General features: G+C 33.5%; 1 protein-coding gene across 2 annotated transcripts; it reads right to left on the reverse strand.

Moving 5' to 3' along the window:
• Nucleotides 1–4,561: 4,561 nt before the first annotated feature.
• Nucleotides 4,562–18,925, reverse strand: LOC115954202 (protein DETOXIFICATION 21-like). 2 transcript variants are annotated; one of them, XM_031072113.1, is made up of 9 exons: nucleotides 18,752–18,925; nucleotides 11,368–11,665; nucleotides 7,364–7,905; nucleotides 6,987–7,073; nucleotides 6,800–6,856; nucleotides 5,616–5,854; nucleotides 5,370–5,488; nucleotides 4,991–5,077; nucleotides 4,562–4,871 (listed from the first exon to the last, which is right to left on the reverse strand). In XM_031072113.1, exons 2-9 carry the CDS (start codon nucleotides 11,629–11,631, stop codon nucleotides 4,791–4,793), a joined length of 1,476 nt encoding a protein of 491 aa, XP_030927973.1. In that variant the 5' UTR covers nucleotides 11,632–11,665; nucleotides 18,752–18,925; the 3' UTR covers nucleotides 4,562–4,790. The 2 variants fall into 2 exon arrangements, with proteins under 2 accessions (XP_030927973.1, XP_030927972.1); XM_031072112.1 differs by lacking the exon at nucleotides 18,752–18,925 and adding an exon at nucleotides 15,121–15,294.
• Nucleotides 18,926–19,552: the final 627 nt, after the last annotated feature.

Consider the following 19,552-nt stretch of genomic DNA (forward strand, 5'->3'; position numbering starts at 1 on the left):
TTAGACCAATACCGGCGAATTTTTGCTCAGGGAGGCGTCATTTTGGCTCACCTGTGAGTCGGGGCGTTTTGTCTCGGTTCAGAGGTTGGTCGGGTCTATCTCTTTGGGCGGTTTGTTTTAGATAGTTTGCTGTTATCTCTTAGCTGAGACCATTCAGCTATTGATCCTCCCTTTCTGATCCGTGGGACTGGACTGCTGGCTCTGTACAAAGGGTTGCTCTGTCTTTTGGGGGTCTTGGTTGCTAGGATAATCCTATTCCCACAACCAGTGAGGGGGTCGGCATCACTGTTGGCTGGGAATCAACTTCGGCAAGCTATGATTCTCCTTGCATGGAATTGCCGTGGCCTTGCCCAAGCTAGTCGAAAAGATCTCTCAAAGCCATTGTAAATAAGGTATGTCCTGACTTGCTGTTCTTGTCTGAAGTTAAAATTAGTTCAAATAGAGTCAAAGCTCTACTTTATTCATTGGGTTTCTATAAATTAGAATGTGTTGAACCTAGAGGCCTTAAAGGAGGCATCATTTTGGGATGGAAAAATGGTGTAGATGTGGAAATTGTGATGTCTAATGATAATATGATTAATGGTCTTGTATTCTCGGATCCAATAAATGAACCATGGCTATTGTCTTTGATCTATGGGCCATGTGCGAGGTTAGATAAACAAACCTTTTTGGAAGATCTTCAAAAGGTTGGGGAGTCCTTTGCTGGGGCATGGTTGTGTATGGGAGATTTTAACAACTTGTTAGGGCCAAGTGATAAGAAAGGGGGGAAACCATTTTCTTCATCTTCTACTGGGGGATTAAAAGGATTGGTAGACTCAGCTGGCTTAATTGATGTTAAATTTGTGGGGGCACCTTACACTTGGTCCAACAAACGTCTAGGCCTTGCCAACATAAAAGAAAGACTTGATAGAGCTCTAGTTAATACTAGGTGGACTGAAATTTTCCCAAGAGCGCTGCTGAAGCACTTTCCCTCAAATTCCTCTGATCATATCCCAATTGTCCTGTTCACTGAAGGAGAAGAGGGAAGTAGACCAAGACCATTCAAATTTGAAGAAATATGGACAAGAGAGGAGGCAAGTAATCTTGTGGTGGAGAATGCTTGGAGGATCACAGTCCCTGGCTCCCCAATGTCTAGACTATGCAAGAAGATCAAACAAGCTAAACTAGAGCTAAAACAATGGAATAGATCCTGCTTTGGCAATGTACAATCCAAAATTAAGGAGGCCTGGAAGAATTTAGACCAAATTCAATGCTTAGACCCAAATCCTCAAAACTTGGAAAAGGAAGCAAATTTGTGTATGGAAATCCAAGAATTGCTGAAAAGGGAGGAAATATTATGGCGTCAAAAATCCAGAATCAAATCACTTACAAGTTCTGATCTCAATACAAGATTCTTCTATCTAAGTACAGTGATAAGGCGAAGAAGAAATTCCATTGATTTTATGAAGAAGGAAAATGGTGAGTGGATTTCAGGTTGGGAGGAGATTGGTCAATGCTTTCAATCCTTCTTTAATAACCTGTTCTCTTCTTCAACCCCAGACATTCCTTATGATCTTAATAATTTAATTCCAAGGTGCATCACCCCAGAAGATAATGAAACGTTACTAGCCTTGCCTTCGATGGAAGAGATCAAAACAACAGTATTTTCGATGGATTCTCATAAAGCTCCTGGGCCTGATGGAATGTCTCCCCTCTTCTTCAAACACTACTGGCACTTGATAGGAGGTGATGTTGTGAATGCAGTTCTAAGTTTCTTCCAAGGCGGGTGTATGTTAAGAGAAATAAATCATACCTTTATCACCCTAATCCCTAAGAATGAGAGGGCTGCCATGGTTAACCAATTCAGGCCGATTTCACTTTGTAATGTGCTATATAAGATAATTTCAAAATTATTAGCAAACAGATTGAAACCACTCCTCCACAAGATGATATCTCCCTGGCAGGCTGCCTTCATTCAAGGTAGAAAAATACAAGATAATAGCATATTAGCCCATGAAATCATCCATGCTATGAGAAAGAAAAAAGGTAAGGAAAAGTGGATGGCAATTAAACTTGATATGGAAAAGGCTTATGATAGATTGGAATGGCCTTTTATTCTCAATGTTCTAAGAAATTTTGGATTTGATGAGAGATGGATAAATTGGGTTTCAGAATGCATTTCAACTACCTCTTTTTCTATACTCATAAATGGCTCCCCATATGGTTTCTTCCAACCACAAAGAGGTCTAAGACAAGGGGACCCTCTTTCCCCATTCCTATTTATCGTAGCAGCAGAAGTGCTATCCAAACTCTTGCAAAAAGCAGAAGAGAGTAAAAAGCTAAAAGGTATCAAGATTGCTAAGGGATGCCAACCAATATCTCATCTCCAATTTGCTGATGATTCGTTCATTTTTGGGAGAGCTGATGATGAGAACATAAGGTCCATTAAAGATTGTTTATCCACTTACTCTTCTTGGTCAGGGCAGAAGATAAACACCCACAAATCTACCATGGTTTTCAGCAAAAATCTAACTAGTTGGCATTCCAAACACTTGCTAGCTGGGAGTATGGGGTTGAAAATTGAAGGGGCAAAAGGAAAATATTTGGGGCTGCCAATGCTGATAGGAAAGTCAAAGAAAGGCACATTTCAAGAGGTGGTGGAAAGAGTGGAAAAGAAGTACCAAAGCTGGAAAGTTAAAATCCTCTCACAGGCTGCTAGAACCTCCCTAATTCGCACAGTTACCTCAGCCATGCCATCATATGTTATGTCCTCCCTCAAACTCCCAAAAGAAACAACAAAGAAGCTTGATGCTTTAAATAGGAAATTTTGGTGGGGTTCAAAGGAGAATGGTTCCAGCTGCTGCATCCTGAAGAAATGGGATTCTATTTGCAAACCCAAGTCCATGGGAGGCCTTGGCCTCAGGAAAAGTGAAGATTTCAACAAGGCTCTCCTAACCAAACTAGCTTGGGAGGTCCAAAAAAATGAGGATAAGCACTGAGTAAAGATGTTTAGAAGAAAATATCTAAGAGGTGGAAGTTTTTCCAATACAAGGCCACCTTTACAAGCGTCTTGGATTTGCAAGAGCTTATTTAGTTGTAACAATCTCATTAAAAAAGGCATGTGCTACAAAGTGGGAGATGGAAGATGTATTAACATATGGGATGACCCTTGGGTCCCCAAAGAACCAGATTTTAGGCCAAAACTCAAGGCTGGGGTGACTACAAATATCTTGCTAGTAGCTGAACTCATTCACCATGAATCAAGACAATGGGATAGGGAGAAAATTTTTGAGCTATTTGAGTCTCAGTCTGCTATAAGGATCCTCAATATCCACATTCCTGCTTTCCCAAAGTGCGATACCTTATGCTGGGGCCTTAGTCCATCAGGTGAGTTTACAGTAAAATCAGCATATATGTTAAATATGCAACAAAGCAGCACCTCACTTGGGTCAATGCATGAAGAGCACTGGAAGATATTGTGGAAGAGCAAAATGCATGAGAGGCTTAAGCTTCTTCTCTGGAGAATTATCTGCAATTGTCTTCCGGTCCGGGAGATTCTTAGTAATGGATTCCCAATTCCTAACATAAGCTGTCCAGTTTGTGGGGAAGAGACTGAAACTGTCGAACATGTCTTTATTCGCTGCCCCATCACAGTCCAGGCTTGGGCTAACTCAGTTTGGCCCCTTAACATGAATGTTTTCAAAGATATGAATATTGATCAGTGGATAAAGATTATAATTAATCCACTTGAAAAATTAAAGATCCATGGCAAAGAAGCAAGGGAGTTTTCTCTTTTTGCAGCGGTGCTCTGTGACCAAGTTTGGAAGAATAGAAACCAAACAATGTGGGGAAACCAACCAGTAGACTCAATAAAGCTCTCCACCCAAATAAATAAGGTATTTTCTCAACACAAGCGAGCTTGGCTTTCTAATCTTGGGAATAAAGAGAACTCCCCCTCATGGAAGCCCCCTCCTCTTGGATGGATCAAATGTAACTTTGATGCAGCAGTGAAGCCGGATAAAGTGGTGCTGGCAGTGGTTTGCAGAGACAGCAACGGATCCATAGTAGCAGCTGATTCTCAAGAAGATTGCCCAGGTGAGCCGGTATAGGCGGAATCTAAAGCAGCTCTCTTAGCAGCTAGTTTGGCCTGCAAAGAAGGTTTTGCAAGAGTTGTGATTGAAGGAGATGCCCAATTAGTGATAAAGGCTATCCTAAACCCATCTACAACTCCTCATTGGTCTATCAATGCTATCATTGAGGATATCCGGCTGGTCCTTAACTCTTTTGTTTGTTGGAATGCCTCTTTTGTATTTAGAGATTCTAACTGTGTTGCTCATTCCCTTGCCCAATGGGCTTATTTTTGTAATAGTTTTGGACCCCCCCCTCTCTCTGTTGTATCTAGCTTGGTGGAAGGTGGTGATGGCTAAGTCTCTCCCCTTCCCCTGCTTCTGTTTGTGTCTGCTCTCTTTTTGTGTTAATATATGTCTTATTCAGCAAAAAAAATATATATATATAAAAATATGACCCTAACAAGTACTTTAGAGGGGAAAATAAAATCTAATTTAAGCAATTGAGTACAGGGTGTCTAAGAAATAAATAGATTAATGATTATCATACACTTCTTATTACATACCTACTGTACACACACTGCCATATGGGTTGAAATCATGTTTTAAAAACATGATTCAAAAGGAGTATGTGTGGACTGTGTAATTACGAGTGCATAACAAGATTTTTCAATAAAATAACCTCATATTAAATTAATCTTGTATTTTAATTAAGGTACAAAAGAGAAGGAATGCAGCATGAAGTTAGGCATTTGATGTGGTAAGATTTGGTTCTTCAGCATCTTTCACAACCCACTTTGTGACGCGGTTACGAGCCATAATTACCTGAAGTGTGCATATAATAGTAATGAATAAAAAATAAATAAGTAGCTAATGTAACTAGAAATAGACAAATTTAAACAGGTGAATAAACAAAGCTAAAAGGCAAACTAAATAGGGAATACCTGTTCATCCCAGTCCGTTTTATAGGTAATAATAACTAGTACAAGAGTTTGAACAAATGTTCCGAATAACATTCCAATCCAAACACCCTACAAGATGATACCAAGAAAAGGGGTTGAGAGAAAACAAGAAAAATTTGCAGTTCTGCATGTATCCATTACAAAACTTTTTTTTTTTTTTTTTTGGTAGAGGTAATTGAATAAATACATCCATGAGAAAGAATGCAATTAGCTAGGTATCTCAATTTCTTTATGAATTTTAAGATTCTGTACTTCTACTAGTTTATAAAATTATAACTATATCAATTTATAACAGTAGCTAGATATTAGAAAAACACAAAATCTCTACACAAGCGTGGGAAAGGGAATAAAGATAGCTTACTTTAACTCCCATGTTAAAAACATAACCAAGCACAACACCAACAGGAATCCCTACGAGGTAATAGCAGGCTATGTTGACATATGCTACAATGCTTTGCCAGCCAGCTCCAACAGCAACTCCTGTACATGAAAGTTTCATGGTATACGTTAAAAAAATATTCACATATACTATTATCATTGGTTATTTATTTCAGAAATAGGAAAAAAAAATTCTACAGTTTGAGAAATAACACAACGAGAAGAGTACCAGAGAGCACAGGTTGAACACTGTTCAATAGAATAGAGACAGCCAACAAAGGTGACAAGTTTGCAACTGCTTTAGCCACCTCCTCACTTTCAGTGAATATGTAAGCAAGACGTCCTCTGAAGAAGAGGAAAAATAGGAATAGCACGAATCCAATGACAAATGATGTGAGCACTGTCATCACAATTGAGAACTTTGCAGCTTTTGAACTCCCTCTTCCTAGCTCATTTGATACCCGAACACTGTATGTTTTCAATCAAACATTGGTGTAAGAATGAGTCAATGACATTCATAAATACTTCCAAATCTTTAAGAAAAATTTAAATCTAATACATCCAAATCTTTAAGAAACTTGTTTTATTCAGTTTAAAATAGGAAGTGGAGGAACATCCTAACCCTACTTCCAAGTCAAAAAAAATATTTGTGAAGGATTATGATAACATTTTAATATGAAAATTATATCAAAGATGAAGATGATGATAACTGTTAAGTACAAGCCGAACAGGCAGTCGGATCCATCTGTAGCACACTTCTTTTACTTGAACGTCACTCATATATCTGGCTATATAAAAGGATCTGTGTAAAGTTTTACACATAATTCAATATGCATATAGTTTCTTCTCAATTCTAAAAATTACTGTTGATTGGTGGCTTGATATGTATGTTAGTATTGTGTTGTGTGAGTGCATCACATGGGATTAATTTCCATTATTAACTAACATCTATTCCTATTCCGATTGGGAGTTTCACGTGCAGCCCTAGCTAACTTATTATTTGGTATATATATATTGTTATGCGACCATTGTACTTTGAGAAACAGAGAGTAAGTGCCGCAACTTTTAGAGATTCTAGAATAGGTTTCTCTATTATGTGTGAGATAGCTCTTTAGCTGTATTTGGGTTTTGGGTTTAGTGAGAGTGCTACTATTGCAATCTCCATTTTTTGTTAGTGACTTTTCTCCTTGACACCGCCCGTAAATGTAGGCTAAGGACAAACCACGTAAATCTTTGTGTTCCTTGTGTGATTGTTTCTTTTGTCTTTCTATCTCTATTTTGCATAAACCAACAGTTATTTGGATGCACACACAACAAATAAATATTTACGTATCTGCTATTTTCAACAAATTGGTGTCAAAGCTTCCAATTTCACAACAACTACAATCATGATGGTGATGATGATGGTAATACCTCGCTGCAGCCAAGAATCCCAGAGATATCATCAATTCCCACCCATTGACGTTAATGCTGAAAAAATCACATATTTATATTGTCAATGGGCATAAAACAACACTTTTGGAGGCAGATGGAAACATAAATAACAAAAACAAAACAAAACAAAAGAGGGCGGGGGGGAGGGATGCTATGAAAGAATTACCAAATAGCTAGAGCATCGAGGGAGACCTCAGCATTTTGCATGTTTCCAGTTAAAAGAATCAACACTGTATTATACCAGAGCTCAAGACTGTCATGAAAAACAATGCATTCCATTATAAAATTTCTATATACAAACAAAACCAACATGTGAGTCCTAAACTTTTTTTTTTTTCCTACACTGTTTTTAACAACCTAGGAAACAAGTTAACCTCAGCATCACTGAGCACAAAACAAACCAAATGGTTTAAACAATAACAAAAAACAATATTGAGAGGGCTGCTGTTACATAACTTTAGTCTGAAATTATTTCAGACTTTATTCTATCAAGTATTGATTTTCAAGTGTACTTAAAAAGATATATGATAGAGAAAGCCTTACCAGAGCATCACACCAGATGACATAGAAAGCTTGACAACAGGCCAAAGATCCTTGAAAGCCAATGATGAGAAACCCTTCCATGTTTCCCGACAACCTCCACACATAACAAACATAAGCTGACCAATATTGGGAATCCAAAATGCCAACAATGTGGACGACAATGCACCAGGAATCCCAAACTTATATTTCACTGTTAAAAGCCATGAAAGCAAGAGGTGGATTGCAATTGAAAACGCTGCCAAGTAAGCAATAATCATATTTTTGCTCTGTGATTGTAGGAACACTTGACACGTGAAACACACAATGAAGGATAACATCACCCCAATTAACCAGTGCGCAATGTACCCTCCCACTTCTGCAATTCTTTCATCTTGGCCTAAAATGTTTAGAATTGGGGTTGTGAAGATATATACTGGAAGAATAAATATTGAGGAGAAGAACAAAACTATCCATGATCTTTGAAGATATACTCCAAGCATGTGGTTTTGTTTGGCACCATAAGCTTGCCCACAGAGAGTTTCCAGTGCACTAGCCATGCCTAACTGCACTATCAAATTTATAAACTCAATCAAATCTCGTTGAGAAGATGACTTTATATAACATCGCAGTATTTAATCACATAAAGAATGACTAAAATCATTAAAAATAAAAAGTGAACCCATCCAGTCAGGTTGTAATTGGATGAGATGTTAAAGTAAACTAAAAAAGATAGAGAAAGAAAGCATGTACGTAGTTCACTTATTTTAATGTTCTCTCAACGCAGGGATAAACCCCAAGTGTCAACATCAAGTGAAACTGGAGTCTGCACTAGTAAAAAAAAAAATACATGTTTATTCTTAATCTCAAAAGTGCCTTAAAATAATTAGAAAATTATGCTTAAATAGTAAACAAAATGAGTAAAGAAACCCTAATTACTAAATGGCCGGATTTTCTTAGTCTTCAAGTTCAATTACTAGCAAGCTCCATCTATAAGGCTATAGGTTTAGCCGTCTGCCTTTTGTTTCTCCACCCATACCAACGTATAATTGGAGTTCTGTATCTTATGTCCACACCAACAACTCTTGGTAATTGGAAGTTATTTGTAAGAAATCAAGGGATCTTGACAATAAGCTGGTGGACCCGCTCATTCTGAGCATACTCATTTAGGTTAGTCCAGCCCAAAGCTTCTAACATCTCTCACTTACACACTTGAGCACAGACTATACACTTTTCATATAAATCTCTAACACGGTTCATACTTGGCAAGTAAGTCATGCTGTCATCGAGTACACTTAATTGGAAAAAACATTTGGGAGCACGACACTAAATCTTAACAAAGACTAACATAGTAATATCCCAAGACAAGGTGTAGTTATTCCCTAAACACATTGGGTCACATTAGATTTAAGACCTCTTATCCCTCTTGAACTAAATCCTTTGCTATGTAAATCCCTACAAAATTTAATGTGTGCACAATTATATCAAAACATCAAAGAAGTGACACAACCTGTCAATTGTGAATATGTTACCAAATAATCTTTCTACGCTCTCATCTCACATTGTTTTAGTTTAATCACATTCAAATTTTTTAAATCATGCGTCTTTAAACAGCATCATTCATAGCCATAGACATGACACGCTAGAGTAATTGTTATTGAATGCTCGACCTCGTAATATAGTAAGAGCTAAATTGCATATAATTGGGGTCTGAATAATGACCTACAAGATTCACAAGGTCAAAAACCAGAGATCCATTTATTATTATTGGGCTTTCCATTGTGATACCATAGAAAACACTTTGATTTACCACCGAGAGAGGTGGCCTAGCGATCTTGGTGTGAATGTAGGAGCACCAGGTCCCATATTTGATTCCAAATGGGCGAATTGTGGGATTTATGCCTACAACTAGCCAAAGCTTTTAGCTCTCTCATGGGGCTAGGATGAGGTTTATGGTCACTTCCGATTATAGTAACTATGACTCAATCAAACATTCATTACCAGATACCTCTATGGTTACATTCAAAGGTGAGTCACAATAGTCGCTCTTACACCCCTCTTTATTTAACCAAAAAAAAAAATAGAAAACACTTAGATTCTGAGCATTGACGGCTCAAAACCAACAGTATTGTCATCAAAGCCATTCTCATCTACCTCAAGATTGACGATTCTCCCATTCGAATTGCCAATGCCAGCGCCCTTATAACCATGCTCTCCACCGATTAGGGATTGGAAAGATGCAAGAAAAAGAAGAGAGAGAGGGTTAATGATGGCTGTGGAGAGTTTCATGACAAGTGGTTGTAGCTTCAAATTATCTGGTGGAGCTTGTGGAGTTTCAAGATTTGGTGTTGTTTGGTTACACATTAAACTGAGAACCACTTGGAAATTAACAGCTCAGTCAAAGACCTCCTATTGTTTATTTTATTTAAATAAATATTTGATTTTTTATTATTGGTTCAACAATTGAACCCACTTTAGAGATTCCATATAATATTCACCAATTATTGGGATTTGCTGCACTAATGCTTCACTACTTGGTTAAACAAAACAAAAATGCCACATTGAAGGAAAGTTCGCCCCTAGACTAGTCATTGAAAAGTGATTTTATACTTTTATTTTTTTGAAAAATGTTGAAAAGTGGTTTTTTTTTTTTTTAAATTACAAATAAGGTAGGAATAACAGAAATTATCCATCCTACTTAATTTATCATATCCCACTCTATTACCAACCTCAAAAAAGTGACAAGACAATGACAGGCTCTCCAAATAAATTTTATATATATATTCAATTAATAATTTTAATTTTATACTTACTTTCTTTATCTTTTATCACTCTTGTTTACAACAATCCCTTTTTTGTCTCTTTCATCATTACTTTATTAAAGTCGAAATAACTAATGACGACATTTCATTGAAGTGAACCCCTTGAGTCTTGACTTAAAGGAAGAAAATAATTTTTATATATTATATTTTTCAAAAAAAAAAAAAAATAGATCCACCTAAATAAAAGAAGATAAAGATGATAATAGAGATTCACAGGAGAAGAAAAGCAGGAGAAATATTGTTGGTTTTTGGCGGAGAAGAAAAATTTCTCGCCGTTTTGCAGCAGAGGAGGTCCCTCTTTTGTCTTCTCTCTAAATAACTCTTCCTAACAAGAAGACAGTTACATACACGAGTAAAGAAAGAAAATAAAAGGAAGATAGATGTATTGAAGCATTTAAGAGAAGATAAGGAAGCGTGAGAATTTAGAAAGGAAAATAAATAATAAATAAAAAAAATCAGATCTGTAGTGGAGATTTTCTAGGGAGGATGCACTTCTTGGAACTTGTATATTTTATTAATACCATTATATGCTTGATTATTTGCAACAATACCACATTTCCTTTGTTCTGTTTTTTCCTTCTTTACTAACAAAACAGATCACTCTATAAAGTATCTTTTAATTATAAAACTTTTGATTACATAATAAATTTAAAAATTTTAGCATAATTATATATATATATTTAGTGCGTAATACTAAAGCAGTGCACCAGTATTAGTACCAGAATATTTTGCTTTTAGTAGCCAATTTAGAACAGACCCCAAAACGAAATTCAAAATTAGGTAGTTAATCGAATTACAAGGACGAATAAGTGGTCAAAGTTAACCCCCCCCCCCTAAAAAAAGTTCCAGAGTTATTCAGCAAAAAACAAAAGAAAGTTCCAGAGTCGTCCTGGAAGCAACCTTAATAGAGATCACAAGATAGTTCCAACCCACCCCACCCTTGCTTCTGCTCCACATCTGTTTTACCCGACCCGAAGAAGAAACAGGGTGAAAACGGAGACACTACTCATCCGACCCTGCTAGACATGTCCATATATAGTCCACAGTCTCTTCCTATATTTTCTTTTTAAAAAAATATGCCCCACAATATTTTCGAAATTTATTTGTATCTTTTATAGGAGAATTATATTTCTCTTCTACTACAACCCATATTGAGTTTGGTACCAAACAATCCAAAGAAAAAAAAAATTTAGTGGCAAAACATACCAGGATACCGTTTGAGAACCTCAAAAGCACAGTATACACGAGTGAGTAGGCAGCTAATTCTGTAGGGCCAATGTGCCCAACAAAGGCTTGACTGATGACATTGATTCCAAAGGTGGAAAATCTAGTGAATATAGCTGGACCGGCCACAACCCATATCTTTTTTGTCTCGCTCCACACCCTGTCCTTTAGTGTAACTTCATCGGCAACAGTTACTTCTGCTCCTTTTTTTTCTTTAAGAAGCTTTTGGCTTATATCTCCTTCCATTTCCACACCAATATGCGGTAACCTCTCTTCTTAGCTGTTGATCAATCATAACAAAATCATTAATGCATATTATAATAGCAAAATATTACATGTTAATTCTCATAATAATATATTTCTCATGATTCATTTTCTCCCCATAGTAGACATCGCATAACTAATGCGGGATGCGGAAGCGTCAAGAAGCAAAACACGTCTACTTCTAAAAACCGAGAAAAAAAACACATTTACTTTTGAAAATAACCTCGAATTCACGAGGATTCCTTGAACCCACAAGAATCCTTGAATTCACAAGAAAAAATGGTCCAACCCATTAGAGAATAGAAAGACAAAAGTCTAAATTTTATTGATTGAATAATTGTTTAAAAAATGTGTAAAGACTTAGGGGCCTATTTAAGGACTCCATAGAACCTGATAGATAAAAAAAAATATTCTAAAATAACTCCTAATTAATACCTAATCATAACGGGAACCAAATTTGACCTAAAAACATTAAATGCACTTAAAAACAAGGAAATAAATCACCTAAACCTAAAATAACAGTTTTTTACATAAAAATACCAAAAATAATAAATTACAATAATTAAATAGTAAATTGTGTTCTATATTAGACCCCTCCACTTGAAACAAACTCGTCCTCAAGTTCATCTTTGAAATCTAAAATTTTTCGTTCCAAATAAACAAATACTTCGAATGCTTGAACACCTTGATCTTCTTTCCATGCTTGCAATTCATCAATAAAATAAACAAATCAACTTAAATTTTTTTTTTCCTTTGTCTTCATGAAATTGTAGAGATTTACCAAATAAAAACTATCAATTGAATCAAATCTATCAACCCCAATAAAATTAATAAACTTTGTTTCGATGTCTCCCACCAAAACAATAGGAGCTTGAATGTTGCAATCATCTAACTTGACTTCATCTAGATCGTTGACAACTTCCTTTATAATTTCTTCTTTAATGGTCTCTACTATCTTGACCTCAAAATCTTTCTCTATAATAGAGTCTTCATTAATCTCTTCCACAATCTTGATTTCAAGTTCTTCTTCTATAACAAGACCTTCATTAATTTCCTCAAAAATCTCTATATTTTCTTCTTTGACTTCTACATATTCTTCAAGAAAAGTATTTTCTTCAACATGTAATTCTTCTCTTAATAGTGGAATATATGGCTCTTTAAAATAATTCAACTGTGAACTTCTTGGCCATGAACGAATTTTGTCTTTACCATATCAAATTCTATCGGATTGTACTTGTTCCCACCAACGCAAGGTATACTCATTAAGTTTATACAAAGCAAGTCCAACTTTTCTCTCATAATAAATATTCTCATGGTCAAATAAACCTTCTAAATCAAGTAACCAATCAAGAAAATCTTCTTTACAAAAATAACCATTAAAACTTGCAATTTTTCTATAAGGTCTATATGAAATTTGCTTACCAATAGGTTGCCCGTGAGTTATGTCTCCACAACAGTTAGCCCTATTGTTTTCATGCTCCAATGACGTCATCTTAGCAAAGATATTTATGAGTGCTAATTGTACATCATGTAATACTTGCTAAGTTTTCTGTCATTGGAATTGCTACCATCTTATACGTCAGCCACCAATGACCAGACTAGGATAAGTCAAGGTTCTGATACCAATTGATACGGGATGTGGAAACGTTAAGAAGCAAAACACGTCTACTTATAGAAACCGAGAAACAAAATACTTTTGCTTTTGAAAATAACCTCGAATCCACGAGGGTTCCTTGAATCCATGATGATCCTTGATTCCACAAGGAAAAAGAGTCTGAAATCCACTAGATAATAAAAAGACAAAAGTCTTAATTTTATTGATTGAATAATTAAAAAATATGTGCAGACTTAGGGGCCTATTTAAGGGTTCCGTAAAACTTAACAAACAAGAAAATATATTCTAAAATAATTCTTAATTAATACCTAACCATAACAGGTTCCAAATTTGACCTAGAAAGCATTAAATGAACCTAAAAACAAGGAAATAAATCATCTAAACTTAAAATAACTTTTTTTACATAAAAATATAAAAAATAATAAATTATAATAATTAAATAGTAAATTGTGTTCTACATCAATAACCTAACTTACCCTTATTTGGAATCTATATTTATTTGATAGAATAAATTATATAAGATGCCAAGAGTCTTATAACTTTCACAATTTAACACCTCTTAATATTTTTAACGAAAATATTTAATGGAGATATTTAGGGTTTAAATTCATCTACCAATTATAACTATTAAATTAAATTAAGGTAAATGGATCAGAGGATGCTTTTGGAATTTGCAAACAACTGTTCGGTTCAATGCATCATAGGATGTTTTGGCAGCTTTGCACGAAGTCTTAGCATATATCTCTTGTTGTTTAACCTTATATGATAAAGTCACAACCTAATGATAGAAAGTGACACCTTTTTCTTTTTTGCTGAAAGAAAAAGTGACAACCTTTTTTTTGAGAAAAAAGTGACAACCTAATGATAGAAAAAGTTAACAATAATTTACTGATAGAAAAAGTGACAGCAATAATTAAATAAATAAAAAGTTTGTTTATTATAATATTATAATATATTTTTTTCTCCTTTTTTTTTTTTTGAAACTATATTTTTTTCCCTTACGTTGACGAAAAAAATGACATAAAATTGTAAAAAATAAAAACCTATAAAAAAAAAATCAAAAGTTACCGACAGGTTTTTGAATACTTTTTTTACTTTTTGCAGCATTTTATTTTTTTGACAATTTTTTAATAATTTTTTATCTTTTTTATAATTCTTTTAATAACTTTTTGTCTTTTTTATTAACGGAAATCTTAACAAGCGCCAAATTTAAATCTTAAAAAGCTGTATGAATGCAGTATGTGGAACAAAGTTTCCGTACTAGGCTGTAAATGAAACCATCTCATGTACAAGACCCAAATAAAAATCTGTTGACGTTATGAAAAAATTAGAGATAAAAAAAAAAATATATATATATATATATATATATATATGAGAATAGAGTTTGAGCGACGACAAATAAGAAATGACAACTGAATTTTGAGTTAAGTTCAAATCAAACAGGCTTTTATTTTTCTTTTGCATCTCTTATTATTTTTAATTCAGACATCCAAATTTAAATCATCTCTCTCAACTATGGAATTAGTAAAAAATCATATACATGTCTTATTCTTCTTCCAAAAATAAGCTCCTAATCCGGTTTAAATAGAGTAAGGAATTCATCAAGAAAGACAATCATATCATGGACTATAAACGAGGAGAAACGGGAAGAGAATTATATAAAATAAAAACAATCATATTCATCCGGGAAATAAAAAAAATTGAAAACAATCATGATAGATTGATAGTCCAGGAACTGGATATAAGGCTTTTTCTTTGTTTTCCTTCATTTGAAAAAAATCACAAAAACGTTTTATTTCTTCGAAAGTATATATATAAAATAAAGAGTGTGAGAAAAGGGAAATATATAGACTTACAGGCTGATGCGAACGATTGAAGTATATAGAGTGCTGTTTTCTTTCTTTTAGCATTCACCAGAGACTCTGAATCTAGAAAGAGAATTTTAAACCACGCCTGTGCTGTGATATGTGTGTGTTTCACCCTTATTTATTTCTTTGTCTCCTACTCAATCAGTGAGAAACTAAAACACCTTTAAAAGTAAGTGAGTTGGCGTGATTCCTTTCGTTTCTTTCCTTTTGTCTTGTTTTTACTATATATTTCTCACTAAAATAGTGATAATTTTTTTTTCTTTTTCTTTTTTTTAAATAAACATATACACAAGGAGAGAGAAAATGAGTTTTAACACAAAACTAAAGTATTAGAACATCCACAGGACCACAGCAGTGGAGCTATTTTTTTAACTATTTGGCACCATAAAAAGTTATTTTATTTATTTGGTTCCGGTTAATGTGTGCCCTTAGAGCACACATTAAGACATCCATTTTTAGTAAAATTTTCTAACTTTTCAATTTCTGAGAAATTTTTTTTCAAAAATGATTAATTATTGTATGCCCTTAGAGCACACACCTGATAGATAAAAAAAAATATTCTAAAATAACTCCTAATTAATACCTAATCATAACGGGAACCAAATTTGACCTAAAAACATTAAATGCACTTAAAAACAAGGAAATAAATCACCTAAACCTAAAATAACAGTTTTTTACATAAAAATACCAAAAATAATAAATTACAATAATTAAATAGTAAATCGTGTTCTATATTAGACCCCTCCACTTGAAACAAACTCGTCCTCAAGTTCATCTTTGAAATCTAAAATTTTTCATTCCAAATAAACAAATACTTCGAATGCTTGAACACCTTGATCTTCTTTCCATGCTTGCAATTCATCAATAAAATAAACAAATCAACTTAATTTTTTTTTTTCCTTTGTCTTCATGAAATTGTAGAGATTTACCAAATAAAAACTATCAATTGAATCAAATCTATCAACCCCAATAAAATTAATAAACTTTGTTTCGATGTCTCCCACCAAAACAATAGGAGCTTGAATGTTGCAATCATCTAACTTGACTTCATCTAGATCGTTGACAACTTCCTTTATAATTTCTTCTTTAATGGTCTCTACTATCTTGACCTCAAAATCTTTCTCTATAATAGAGTCTTCATTAATCTCTTCCACAATCTTGATTTCAAGTTCTTCTTCTATAACAAGACCTTCATTAATTTCCTCAAAAATCTCTATATTTTCTTCTTTGACTTCTACATATTCTTCAAGAAAAGTATTTTCTTCAACGTGTAATTCTTCTCTTAATAGTGGAATATATGGCTCTTTAAAATAATTCAATTGTGAACTTCTTGGCCATGAACGAATTTTGTCTTTACCATATCAAATTCTATCGGATTGTACTTGTTCCCACCAACGCAAGGTATACTCATTAAGTTTATACAAAGCAAGTCCAACTTTTCTCTCATAATAAATATTCTCATGGTCAAATAAACCTTCTAAATCAAGTAACCAATCAAGAAAATCTTCTTTACAAAAATAACCATTAAAACTTGCAATTTTTCTATAAGGTCTATATGAAATTTGCTTACCAATAGGTTGCCCGTGAGTTATGTCTCCACAACAGTTAGCCCTATTGTTTTCATGCTCCAATGACGTCATCTTAGCAAAGATATTTATGAGTGCTAATTGTACATCATGTAATACTTGCTAAGTTTTCTGTCATTGGAATTGCTACCATCTTATACGTCAGCCACCAATGACCAGACTAGGATAAGTCAAGGTTCTGATACCAATTGATACGGGATGTGGAAACGTTAAGAAGCAAAACACGTCTACTTATAGAAACCGAGAAACAAAATACGTTTGCTTTTGAAAATAACCTCGAATCCACGAGGGTTCCTTGAATCCATGAGGATCCTTGATTCCACAAGGAAAAAGAGTCTGAAATCCACTAGATAATAAAAAGACAAAAGTCTTAATTTTATTGATTGAATAATTAAAAAATATGTGCAGACTTAGGGGCCTATTTAAGGGTTCCATAAAACTTAACAAACAAGAAAATATATTCTAAAATAACTCTTAATTAATACCTAACCATAACAGGTTTCAAATTTGACCTAGAAAGCATTAAATGAACCTAAAAACAAGGAAATAAATCATCTAAACTTAAAATAACTTTTTTTACATAAAAATATAAAAAATAATAAATTATAATAATTAAATAGTAAATTGTGTTCTACATCAATAACCTAACTTACCCTTATTTGGAATCTATATTTATTTGATAGAATAAATTATATAAGATGCCAAGAGTCTTATAACTTTCACAATTTAACACCTCTTAATATTTTTAACGAAAATATTTAATGGAGATATTTAGGGTTTAAATTCATCTACCAATTATAACTATTAAATTAAATTAAGGTAAATGGATCAGAGGATGCTTTTGGAATTTGCAAACAACTGTTCGGTTCAATGCATCATAGGATGTTTTGGCAGCTTTGCACGAAGTCTTAGCATATATCTCTTGTTGTTTAACCTTATATGATAAAGTCACAACCTAATGATAGAAAGTGACACCTTTTTCTTTTTTGCTGAAAGAAAAAGTGACAACCTTTTTTTTGAGAAAAAAGTGACAACCTAATGATAGAAAAAGTTAACAATAATTTACTGATAGAAAAAGTGACAGCAATAATTAAATAAATAAAAAGTTTGTTTATTATAATATTATAATATATTTTTTTCTCCTTTTTTTTTTTTTGAAACTATATTTTTTTCCCTTACGTTGACGAAAAAAATGACATAAAATTGTAAAAAATAAAAACCTATAAAAAAAAAATCAAAAGTTACCGACAGGTTTTTGAATACTTTTTTTACTTTTTGCAGCATTTTATTTTTTTGACAATTTTTTAATAATTTTTTATCTTTTTTATAATTCTTTTAATAACTTTTTGTCTTTTTTATTAACGGAAATCTTAACAAGCGCCAAATTTAAATCTTAAAAAGCTGTATGAATGCAGTATGTGGAACAAAGTTTCCGTACTAGGCTGTAAATGAAACCATCTCATGTACAAGACCCAAATAAAAATCTGTTGACGTTATGAAAAAATTAGAGATAAAAAAAAAAATATATATATATATATATATATATATATGAGAATAGAGTTTGAGCGACGACAAATAAGAAATGACAACTGAATTTTGAGTTAAGTTCAAATCAAACAGGCTTTTATTTTTCTTTTGCATCTCTTATTATTTTTAATTCAGACATCCAAATTTAAATCATCTCTCTCAACTATGGAATTAGTAAAAAATCATATACATGTCTTATTCTTCTTCCAAAAATAAGCTCCTAATCCGGTTTAAATAGAGTAAGGAATTCATCAAGAAAGACAATCATATCATGGACTATAAACGAGGAGAAACGGGAAGAGAATTATATAAAATAAAAACAATCATATTCATCCGGGAAATAAAAAAAATTGAAAACAATCATGATAGATTGATAGTCCAGGAACTGGATATAAGGCTTTTTCTTTGTTTTCCTTCATTTGAAAAAAATCACAAAAACGTTTTATTTCTTCGAAAGTATATATATAAAATAAAGAGTGTGAGAAAAGGGAAATATATAGACTTACAGGCTGATGCGAACGATTGAAGTATATAGAGTGCTGTTTTCTTTCTTTTAGCATTCACCAGAGACTCTGAATCTAGAAAGAGAATTTTAAACCACGCCTGTGCTGTGATATGTGTGTGTTTCACCCTTATTTATTTCTTTGTCTCCTACTCAATCAGTGAGAAACTAAAACACCTTTAAAAGTAAGTGAGTTGGCGTGATTCCTTTCGTTTCTTTCCTTTTGTCTTGTTTTTACTATATATTTCTCACTAAAATAGTGATAATTTTTTTTTCTTTTTCTTTTTTTTAAATAAACATATACACAAGGAGAGAGAAAATGAGTTTTAACACAAAACTAAAGTATTAGAACATCCACAGGACCACAGCAGTGGAGCTATTTTTTTAACTATTTGGCACCATAAAAAGTTATTTTATTTATTTGGTTCCGGTTAATGTGTGCCCTTAGAGCACACATTAAGACATCCATTTTTAGTAAAATTTTCTAACTTTTCAATTTTTGAGAAATTTTTTTTCAAAAATGATTAATTATTGTATGCCCTTAGAGCACACATTAGCAAAATCCTATCTATTTTACCTACTCATTTTACAAAACATCCTACAGCAGTGGATCTATTTTAGCTTTCAATACAATAAAATAATATAAACATCACAATAAAATATTCATCATATACAGCATCATCGTCTCTATCTTTTTCTCTCTCTTCCTCTTCGTCTCTCTCTTCTCTAATACAGAGCAAGCAAACCACCACACCACAGCAACAATCACACCACTACGACAATCACACCACGGCAATCACACCAA

Source organism: Quercus lobata, chromosome 7 (genome assembly GCF_001633185.2).
Source record: "Quercus lobata isolate SW786 chromosome 7, ValleyOak3.0 Primary Assembly, whole genome shotgun sequence".
Classification (NCBI taxonomy): domain Eukaryota; kingdom Viridiplantae; phylum Streptophyta; class Magnoliopsida; order Fagales; family Fagaceae; genus Quercus; species Quercus lobata.